Below are 12162 nucleotides of genomic sequence, written 5' to 3'. Positions count from 1 at the left end.
GAAAATAAAATTCCAAATGATCTTTTATAGAGATGTTACGAAAGCCTCTTCTAAAACAGTGCAGCTATTGAAAGAATTTTCTAGAAAGTTCTCAGTTCTCTGGATTAGATTTGCAGAGTGGAAGGATGAAATACTCAATCAAAATAACCTTTTTTGTTTAAAGAAGCTTAGGCTGCTTCAAAAGCTTTTCTATAAACAGTGGATTTAAATCCAAATTCTGAAATGCTGTCTATCTGGAGGGACACCATGTGCTTTCAAGTCTTCCTTGGCATCTGCCAGGCTTCCTATTCGACCTGGCTTTTTAATTCTGTCTGTCTGTCTGTCTGTCTATCTATCTATCTATCTATCTATCTATCTATCTATCTATCTATCTATCTATCTATCTATCTATCATCTGTCTGCTCTATGCTTGAAAGCAAAGTACCAGTCGCCCGTATTGGCTTTAATTCCAAAGAATGGTTTTGGATTCTCTTTGGAATATCATCAGAACTAAGCACGAAGAATAGCTGCAGGCCAGTGTTTTGCCTGGAATGTACTAAACTTGTTCAGGAAGGGGGGAAATGTAATTTCTACAAATCTAATAGCTTCCTTTTTCTGCTCATATACCTACTTTGGAGCATTTATCAATATTCTAAGCCAGACTTTTATAACTTGATTCAAAATCAAACATATAAAAAAATAATCCAATTTTTATTTTATTGTAATCAAAACTTTGATGCAAGAAGTATGATAATTCATGGAATGATTAAGAACCTTATATATACATCTTCTCTCTGGGTTATAACAAAATGAGTTGTGAACAATTAATATAAGTCACTATAAGTACATGATTTTAGGAAATATCCATTCATAAAGTAGTAGTAGTTGTTTGCTTAAGACAACTTGTGGTTCCAGTAAACAGTATTTGCTGTATCTCTAATCTCTAAAAAAACATAGACATATATAAATGGTATATTCCTTGCCAAATTGCTAAAGAGTAGCTAACTTGCTAAATTTGAAAATTCATCCCAATGTTGCTTTTCCTTTTACAGGTTTTGTATGCTAGACAACATTTGGACAAAAAAGAAGGCTTTATGTTGGTGTAGTCAGCATTATCAGTTTATATTATCTTGATTGTTACTATACAAATAAAATGAGTTAGAACACTATTATTTTATTGCATTAAATCTCAGCCTTCAGAAATAAGTGGTGCTACTTAATACATATAAAGTCTCTATGAATCCATTTTATTCCCAATAAAGTTTTAAAAAAATGGTGATCACAGATTTCTTGACCTACGGCATTATTTGTATCTAGCTGCACAAACATATAACTCATCTGTTTATTTGGGGCAGGGGAACTGGTAGCATAATGAGCAGGTCTTTTGACTCTATCTGTTTCTTGTATAAAATTAAAATACATCGGTTGCAATCCGGTACAAATGAATTACTTTCAGGAATGGCACTAAAAACACCAAGATAGCAAATAAATTTGTTTCCCTTCTTTCAATTAGATCCAATCCCTTTTATGAACCCAAAGCAAGTTCGGCTTTAAACGATCAAGTTACTTCAGTGCAAGAAACAGAAAGGAAGATGAAAAGAAAAGCTCCGGAACCACCAATTTTCTCACCCAAGGTAGAAAGAGAAGCAAGTGAGAACATGTCAGCTATTCATGCAGTGAAAGAGCTTTCCTCTTCTCCTAAGGTGTGTACTACCTTGTCAGAAGTCTTTGCTAAAAGTTGAAATCCCTCTTCTTCTGTTGCACATATTGGCAACCTTCTTGGCTAATGCATATGGTTTTGGCTATACATCTTCCACTTATCTTCACTTATTTCATTCCCAATGGGCAGAACCAAGATTTTGAAATCTTATACTGTGACACAACCAAAGACATTTCTAGATAGGAGGCCTTGTCTTCAAACCATTGCAAAGTTGTTTTTTTCAAGCAGGCTGGAAACTAGGGCTATGTAATTAGAGTTTTTTGTGCTCAGAACAGTACTGTCCCTTTTTGCACCTTAATTTTGCCTGTCACATTATTTCTACTCCCCTCTAATTTGTTTATTTATTTATGCCATCAGGTCTAGGCACATAATTCAAAACAAACTGGAATTTGTATTTTATTCAGTTACAAATCTTGAAAGCAACATTAAACTCTTTGAAATAAATGACAATATCTCGAAGAAATGCAATCAAATGCAGGTTATACAGTCCAGAACTTGAAGCATGATGACTATAATTTTATGTATGCTAACCAAGGATTAAATCCCACTGAGCAAAGTATTTTACTTCCAAGTAAAATTATTCTGGATTGCTCTTGTAACAATTTTAAAAAATTGTTTGATTTTTCACAAATGAGTAGACTTTCAGAGCAAGGGTAAATAAACAGTGTTCCCAGGTGTAAGAAATTACTATCATCTAACCATATCTTATTGGAGGAGTAAATTTAGTTTTAAAATATCATAACTTTAAGAAATGTTGATGCATTCATGTTAAAAAAATTTGTTAAGAAGCAGCAACAAAATTAGAGGCAGGTTACATACAACTTTTTAGTTGCAGAATCCAAATTGTTAAATAACTTGAAATTTTGCCTAATGGCTTTGGATCTGATGTGAACTTTGTCCTGCAAATATAAAGGCTCCAATCTATGGAAAACCTTAGAATTTGCATAGGAATTATCTGAGGAGAAGGGAAGGAGACAACTTTGACAGCCCTCTCCTGCTCTGGGGAGATTTAGGAAGCAAACTTTCCCCTGGATAATTCTGTTTCGGTGATGGTCATGCCAGGAGAATCAAAGTCTGCATCCAACCCATTTAGTAATTCTGTCTTTATATTTTCTTTCTATTTTCTTACCTTAGAAAAGCTTGCTCTTTTTCCAGATAAAATCATTAAAAACTTCAATATTTTCCTTTAATTCTAATTCAGCTGATTCATTCTTTTTGAACAAAAGTATGGGTTTCTGTTTCTTCTGTTCTGTGAATTTGCTGGACCTTAGGTGTATTAATTAATGCTTAAAAGTTTTTTTCAAGTACATCTAGCATGGAAGCACAAGAGCAATATGTTCTATTGAACAATTGAATTCAATTGAACAATTGCTTCTTTCCTTTCATCTGTTCATCCAAAGACTGTTGTGTGTGAGGGAGAAAAAAAAAGGAATTATTAATATAGAACCCCTTACTTTTAACAATAGTAAACATGTTTTGCATGTCATTGTAATACCTAGTTCACAATGAACAAATCTAGAATAGATAAACATTTAGTAATTAGTCACATTGCTAATTCCTTTATTGTTCTTCAAAAAAACAAGAAATAACACAATAAGCTTCATAGTTCTATCTTCAATTTACAACTTAGCAACCTGAAGTACAAATTGCATGCAATAATATTGCAAGAAATGAATAAATAGTACACAAGAATACCATTTGTTTTGACCGAACCTTTCCTCTGTAATCTACTGTTTGAAACTTCCTTGCATGATTGTACTTTTCATTTTAAGGCAGAAAAGGGAATGGGGGGGGGGGATTTGCGGACATCTTTCGCCATGTCTTCCAGACCCTTTTAAAAAATCTGTAGTTGTTTTTAACAGCGGTGTATTTTAGATATCATCATTTCAGTTAAGAGCTGAATGGGAGTCCTTGTCACATCTATCATACTGCTACTTAATTAGGCAGAAGAGTTGTTGATGAATCCCTGTCCCTCAAGAGCCTCAATTCTCTCGAACAATATAGAAAGAGTTTGATATCAGAAGCTTCCCTGGGGAGTGTTTTTTTATCAGCAGGACAAAATACAGACAAAGGAGGCCTGGCAACCAGAGTGTAGAATTGCACTTTTAAAACTTGCTGTACATCTTACTTAGTTTTTGATTTAGATTAACGAACAGACCAGTTTGGTCAAAAGTTCAGATAAGATGCTGACACTTAAATTCAGGATAGGAAAAAAATATGACTTGTGAAGATGTATGACAAGTTGTATATGGTGTGGGTGTCTTTTAACCTTCTTATTTACATGATTCAGGGTCCTTAACCTTATCCTTTACTCCAAATCTAGTTTGAGTTGAGTTTCCCAATGGAAACGGAAGGTTACCTGATCAAATCCTAAATGGATTTTCTATAAGTAAATGGAGCTAAGCAATTGTTAATACCCAATTCTCAGCCTTTCGGCTAAGATCAAGCATCATATCAACATCCCACTTTTTATTCAAGCTTCATTCAGTTCATTCAGAGAACATCTCCATTTATTATGCATGACTATTGCCCTGTATACAAATATGAGTGGAAAAGAGACAATTTGTGATTATTATCTGAGATAGGGAAAACCTATTTAGTTATTTTGTACATTTTTATTTTTGTTGTTTATGCTTTTTATTTGCATATTTCTTGCATATAATTACATATAATTTTAATTCATCCCTCAGTAAGGCAGTTCTAATCTACTGCATTCTAAATAGTCTTCCCTGTTATTCTTACTCTCTTATGTGCAACTCTTATGTTCTTGTATAGCAGCTATGAAGCTCTACAAAACATTGAAAGTAATGTATGTGAATACGGTACAGTGTTTGCCATTTCATTTCTTGAGGACTGGTCTCAATCATGTTATCATATCAGCATCTAACTACTAGGCTTGAAATATCAATTTACTGATATTGTAACTGAATTCTTTCTCTAGTCACCATGTCCCTCCCAGCCTAGGTTTTAACATTTTTAAAAAAATATAGAATTGTTTGCACAGTGCCATTTCCTTTTCCTATCCCTTTCCATCCCTTATCTCTAATTCATCTTCCTCCACTTAAGAAATCTATGTGTTGATTTTAAGAAGCTTTTGTTCTACAAATATTAATGTGATATATTTCTTGATGTACGATTTTACCATATCCGTGGTAAAAATTGTTCTGATATCCATTTAAGTCACCAAGAAATGTATATAGAAATATATACCAATAAAAGAGAACATTTATAGCTCATAGTTGACTCACATAAATACATTTTTGTACAAAATTTGTTTTATCAACAAATTTATTTGTTTTTTCTATGTGACCCATTGAAGGTTTTTTTATTTGTTGCAGAGGCATAGAAAGATGTCTCCTCAGTCTTGCATCCAAAATAGAAATGGCAAAATAAGTATTCAGAGCTATTTTCTATAGATTGCCATCTAATATCTATTATTCAGACTACATAGCCAATGAATCTAAGAGTTTCCTATTAAAGACCCTTAAATAAGTAATCTTTTCTTCATGAATATTGTAAAGAATACAGTAAAGCCATAAAAGCTAGTGACCAGCATCACATTTTGTGACAGTGGATCCCCAATGATGATACAATGAGAATCTGTGGCTTTATTCAGGTGCTATAATATTCTCCATTTATGGAACAACATGAGAACAAGTACATCTTTCATAATAAGTTAGCCATTTTGCAATTTGACAATATGGTTTGGCCAAATAATTCTAATTTTCAGCAGATTCCTTTTGGAATTAGGTTAAGCAGAATATATTATTATATGCTTAACAACCTTTTAATAGTAAAATGTTCCCATGGCTTAATATTTTAGTCTCTTGTGAAATTATAAATGAAATTATTACATAACGATAATAGATATGTATGCCAGATAAATGTTTCTAATAGTTCTCAGAACATTCGATGGGATAGTACATGCAGTTTCCTATAAAATATGCATGCATTGAGCTATACATGGATTTGCTATGTACCCTTTTATTACTGACACCCCACATATTTCCTGTGTCTTAGATTTAGTTTGATTTTTTTTTCTTGATCATCAATTTAATGTTTTATTTATGCTGCTCTTCTTTAAAGGTAAGTTATTTCTTCAAATATTTTGTGAAAAAGAAATCTAATTGCTAAATAAAGTCCAGTACAGCTTTTCTATGCAATTTTAAGGTTGCTTTATGTTCTTGGAAAAAGCAGGTCATAAACATAAAGTTGAATTATAACTTTTAGTAAGCAAGTTCAGAAGGAGGAACATCCTACTGATTTGTATGAGAAACAATATGTTCTACAATATATGCAACATATGAAAGGAAATTTGTAAGGTAATACAGCAATTAATATCATTAATGAAGTTTGCCATTGAGTTTTAAAAACATTCTATGAAAACAAAAATCATTTAAAAATTGTATTCGGATAACATCATTACAAATGCTGGACTTTGTAAAATTATTTTTATCAAGGATAATAATTTGTGGTCAGATTATGTGATTTTGATTTAGCATAGTATAATAAGATTTAAATTTCTTGTACAACTGAAACTATAATTCATAGTGATGTGAAATCTAACAATAATTTTAGAAGTTCATATGTTAATCAGATCATCAACCTAGAAATATGGTATACTTTGATATATAAGAGAGATACCAACCATCAAAGGCTTGCAATTGTCTTATAATCATAACCCCAAGGTGATGAAAGCACCCCATTTCAAAACATCTACTATAAATCACTGCAGTCATTATCTCTGATCTGTCCAGGATCAAATATCTTCCACTGAGTCTTGACAATAAAACTTTTCCTTAAAATTGTAACTGGGATCTTTCCAAACAATTGCATCTCATTCCCAAAATCTTAGTTCTCTGTTGTGAAGATCTCCACAACATTTGCTGATTAGAAGATTTTCATGCAAGTCAAAAGAAGAGAAGTTCAAAATGTGACGTTTAAAGCTAAGGCACCTTAAAATTAAAATACAGGAAAAGGTGGAGACTCAATCCTCCAATTGCTCTTACCAGGAATTGCAATTATTTATATTCCTCTTCTCAGGCAAGTACATGATCATCCAAGAGCCATCTTTTGGTCATTTCTGGTTGTTTCTGTTCAAATTTGGGGAACATCAGAAAAAGCATCACCTTGGCACACCATTTTTTGGAGGACTCCACCAACAGTATTTTTTTCATTTGTGTAAAATAAATTTGAACACAATATTCAGAGGGCTTTAAATAATACTTGCAATTGATCACTCTTCATCACCAAATATTAAGAGATGTATTTACCATAAACATTTATCATGGGTTTCTGATACCATTTCTGACTAAGAGCTTCCATGAGGTGTAGCTCACTTCATTGGATGCATAAAATGGCTAAAGGATTTAAATTGGTTTGAGGTGGGAGATGGAAAGGGAAAGGATGACAGATTCTTTATGGAAATACTGTCTACATGCAAGACAAATTAGAAGCACCTTATTAACGATAGTAATGTATTGGAAACATTATTTTTGTCAAGACCTTTTGAAATTGCCTGAAACCTTTTTTAACAAATTGTAATTTCAATTTGCAACACAGTATAGTATCCTGAGCGATTGAATTGATCTAATATTACCTATGTCTTTGTTTGGTTACCATAAACTAACACGGCTCTCCTGTTTCAACTTATACTAGGTATTAGGGCTGTGTATTCTTGAAAAGTGGTTCAGATTGCATCTACCTCTTATTGACATTGCACTTCTCTGGTATTCATCACAGCAGGCTTTCCTTGTAGGGTCTCCCTCCTTTGGAACAGCTTGCTGAGGGTTGGTTTGATTTTACTGTTTATAGTATTAATATATAAAGCCTGTATGCTGTGGCGGTTAAGACATCAGGCTAGAAACCAGGGACCCGGGAGTTCTAATCCTGCCTTAGACCAAAGACATTGGATGACCTTGAATCAGTCATCCCAAAGGCACTGGACTTTCTGTGTTTTTTCTCTTGAAGATGTTTCGCTTCCATCCAAGAAGTATCTTCAGTTCTGACTGGAAATAAAAGGATTTATATTCCTTATCCTTAACTAGTTGTTAGCACTTTGATACAGATAATTGCAAGGAAATAATATAATTGATATGATATATGATATGATATGATGACTGCAGGGAATCTAAATCCTTCCATTCCCCATATACATTTTTATATTAGTAAAGTAAAATTTATGAATGAGAAAATATTTTCAGATTTATAATATTAGTGATTATTTAAAGTTATATCCTTATTAAAAGTAGAGTTCAAGACAGCTAACAATAAAAGATTAATTAAAATTCAGACTGCAGCAATTCATACATAATTAAAAGGTCAGTTACAGATACTGTACATCAATTAAAATGTACCAATAAGAAAGACACAAATCACAACCACTAAATTCAGGCTATTTCAGTTTTAAAAGCTATCTGGAAAAAAAATAGACTGGTTTGCATGGTAAGTGACAGATGAAAGTGAGGACCATAAACTAGACCTATTTTTAATTCTTGTTGACCAACAGAACAGTTTTTCTTACAGAAGAGGAAAGCTAATGAGGCTCATATCTGAGAGGTTGATTTTTTAAAACAGCCTGTTCCCAAGTCATAACCAGCATTTTGAATGTTGACCCCAATAGACCAATATCTATTGCAGCTTGCTGGCAAAAATATAATTTGTCTTAGACAGCAACAAGTTAAACCAGATGAAATGTGTATTGTCAGCTAAGCCAACCTGTGTAATGTTTTTTTCTGTGTCAGAAGCACCAAAGTGTTTCTATGGCGAAAGGATTTGTCAGTGCCACCACCATTGCCCAAGGGACAGCCAGCTGAGGGCTCCTTCGGTGTCCCTGTGAAGTTACCCACTGAAGCGATCCCCATTAAACTACTCGTGATTGCCCGCTTTTGAACTGCTATGTTAGCAGGAGTGTGATAGGAGTTCACCCCACCCCATGGTAGCAATGGATCTAAAACGCGTGCCTGCCAATTGGCAGCCCGGCGTTCTAACTTGGTGAGCCACCACCTCCCATCTTTTTAATTATGACCAAATTGTATTATCTTTGATTTGAACATTATTGTTATGCCAACTCTTTCAGCAAAGTTGATATCTAGCTTTTAAATTATCAAAACTGCATAGTTAGCCCATGCATCAGAATTAGAATTTGACAATATTCAGTCAGGTTTATCTGCAGATAATTTAGGGAAGATGTTGGGGGATGGCCACCATAGAGAAAGTGGCAAGGGTAGCTCCAGTTAGTTTTCCAACTCAGCCAACAAGTAACAGATTTAACAGATAATCAGAGTTGGAAGGACCTTGTAGGTCATCTAGTCCAACCCCCCACCCAAGCGGGAGACCCTACACCACTTCTGACAAATGGCAGTCCAATCTCTTCTTGAAAGTCTCAACTGATGGCGCTCCCACAACTTCCGAGGGCAAGCTGTTCCATTGGTTGATTGTTCTCACTGTCAGAAAGTTTCTCCTTATTTCAGGTTAAATCTCTCCTTGTTCATTTTCCATCCATTATTCCTTGTCTGGCCTATAGGCGCTTTAGAAAATAGCTTGACCCCCTTCCTCCCTGTGGGCCCCTCAAATATTGGAAGACCGCTATCATGTCTCCCCTGGTCCTTCTCTTTACTAGACTAGCGAAGCCCAGTTCCTGCAACTGTTCGTTGTATGTTTTAGCCTCCAGTCCCCTAATCATCCTGGTTGCTCTTCTCTGTACTTTTTCTAGAGTCTCAACATTTTTTTTATAATGTGGTGAACAAAACTAGGTTTATTTTGCTACGATCTGTCTGGGAAAATTACTTTTAAAATTATTTTTAAATCCTGGGTTATTGTTCCGAGAAAAGATGCTGCAACTTTAGGTCAGAATGTCTTATCGGTATATCAATGCTTCTAACATAAAAGATGAATCTAACTTACTCATTCCCAACATGGTTCTAGCTAGACGGAGCTTAATTCACTTAAGCTTAGACCCAGAAGAGTATTTGTAAGTTTTATCATCTTCTGTAGCACAACCCTCCAAACTCTATTCTTCCTCACTTGTATTCAGTGAATTTTATTTCAGTTTTTTTACAGACATTTCAAATACATATAAAAGAGACAAAACATAAACTATTATCCAATTTCTATTGCAAGCCAGAAAAATAATACCAACATTAAATGGAGAACTGTTGGGATTACCCAGTGGGGTAAAATTTAACAAAAATATATTGTCTGCCCACTTTCCCCATATCAATAATTGATGGCAGATTTTAAATCTCCATGACTCATAGCAGTTGATAGAAGCTTCAAAAGAAAAAGCAGTATATTCAATACTATATTCTGTCTTTGCTATGAATGAGGATTTCATGAAGTGAAGACAAGACATGAGCTTGAAGTCCTTGTTCAAATCCCAGTGGAATCTTGTTCTAGGAAGTGTTTTTCAGGTCGCTATTTTCCCATTGACTGCTGCATCTCTCATACATTAAATTATAACTTGGAAGTAATTGGATTAGAAAATAGGAGTTAACATAAATAGGTCCTCTAAAATGCACAGTTCTCTCAAAGACTTCTTGTCTTAGAGTTTACTAGCCAGAGATTACAATTTTAAGCTCTTCAAGAAGTGTTTCAAAATTATTCTGCCTTTCGAACCTGCGGAAATGCCATGTTAAAATCTTGTAACCCTTTTTCCTATTCTTCTTAATGACTAAACCAAAACTAGAAGAAAGAAAGTAAACTATAGGATGACAGGACTAAAGTGGAAAATAGTGTTCTAATGAAATAAAATCATTTTAATTAGACTGGAATATTACTGATGGTAAATTGCTTTATTTTAATCTTATTGATCCATCATCATTCTCAATATGCATGTTAAAATGTAGATTTGAATAACTTGCATGTGGATCTCAGAAAATCATTCTTTTTTATGTATTTCTTACTGTTTATTTTGTTTCTTAAGCAAAGCAAGGCATGCAGAAGAAAGGGAAAAGGCATGCATATGAAACTAAGGCAGAAGACGAAGGGGTCTTCAGGAGGGATGACATTATTTTGTCACTGGGTTTACCATTATGAAAATATATAAGGGATTTGGGTCTCTGTGAATGGATCTGAAAGCTTTGGTCATTTGTCAAGTGTTTCTGTTGCAGTACAAGGGAAAGCAACAAAGTCATGCATACTAACAAACTCTGGGAGAATAATCAGCTTACCAGGATGCAATTGCCTATGATTTTTCCGGAAGCTCTTCTCTTGAATTCTGAACAAGATACAGAGAATGTGGCATTGCATCTACTCACCCACAGAACAGGGTTGATGCAAAATGTGATTATTTCCAACAGTTTTTCTTAGCTCCCACATTTTAATATGCTACATTTGGATGGTATATTGTGGATTACAGTCATTTGGTATACTAGCCTAAGATTGGGGAGTGCCAGGTCCAAAACCGTTTTTTTTTCCCACCCTAGAAGTTAACCTACAGGGTTAGTGTGGGGAAAATCTTGGAGGAGGTGAATGCTATGCAAGGCACCTTGAGTTCCTGGAGGAAGGATAGGATATAAATCTAGCAACTAAATGCTATGGCAAAAAGGGAGCTTTGGGAGAGGGTTTTTAAAGTAGTTCCTGTTAAACACTTGTACCGTCATTTTAAAACCATTTTGAGCTGCCAATAAATCATCCCATGTGAAATATTTCTCTGTAGGCAAAGCAGTCAAGAGTTTCTTCACTTGCCCGAAGGCTGGGTTTGGCTTTTCTCTGTTGGCAGGGTTTATTTGGTTTAGAATAACAGAAAAATATGGGTAAATAATTTTTTTTTCTATTTCAGTCAAATTAATAAGTTATGTTAAGTTAAATAAACATTCAAATATTTAATTCAACTCACTCTAAAACAACTGTTAATGTCTTTGGGAGTTGCATTAATGGTAGTAATGTTTTGATTTCTGTTCTTTTTCAAGTGTTTTGTTTTATTTGTCAGGTAGTTCTCATAAGAGTAATAGCTAATAACATAAGCGTATAAACATATTTATGTTTTAAAAAATCAGGAAAATAGAGGAGGAAAAAGAATGCAAGTTACCCCCAATATCTCAATTTCTGGTATTATCTGTTCTCATCTACTTTTCTAAATATCGTGATCTAATAACAAATTAGCAATTCCAAGCTGGGGCAAAACTTGCTTAATTTTATTTTTAAAGGTTTTTTTTTAAAAAAAGCAGGATTAATTAATTCCATCCGTCTGGGTTTGGGATTTTTGTGCAGCGGGAAACCATCCTGATCAGTGTTTGAAATCCAATAGAGTTAAATTAATCTTTCAAATATCAGCAGCCTTCTTGCTTTTGAGTGCACAGGAGCCACCAGCAGTTAGAAGAAGCATATTCCTGCTTGGGGGCAAAAAAAAGGAAAAAGCTGTCTTCCGAAATCAAGAAGAATCTACACTTTTTGAATGAATTTTGTTTGTGAAATGCTGAAAGAACTACATTCCATTTTTTTCCAGCAGTTCAGCCTTGAGG

The 12162-nt window shown here is 34.1% G+C and overlaps 1 protein-coding gene across 4 annotated transcripts in view; it reads left to right on the top strand.

The window, feature by feature from the left end:
• Positions 1 to 12162, top strand: part of EHBP1 (EH domain binding protein 1) — a 252941-nt gene that overhangs the window by 105744 nt on the left and 135035 nt on the right. For all 4 annotated transcript variants that reach the window (XM_026668426.2, XM_026668424.2, XM_026668427.2 and 1 more), the window contains one exon: positions 1493 to 1682. In XM_026668426.2, the coding sequence (XP_026524211.1) occupies positions 1493 to 1682 (190 nt within the window). The remainder of the gene's footprint in view (positions 1 to 1492; positions 1683 to 12162) is intronic.

Source organism: Notechis scutatus, chromosome 1 (assembly GCF_049901735.1).
Source record: "Notechis scutatus isolate UNSWTSFEM ecotype Mainland chromosome 1, rNotScu1.2, whole genome shotgun sequence".
Taxonomy (NCBI): Eukaryota; Metazoa; Chordata; class Lepidosauria; order Squamata; family Elapidae; genus Notechis; species Notechis scutatus.
Note: the sequence above shows the minus strand (reverse complement) of the source record. Positions and strands in the feature narration are given on the sequence as shown.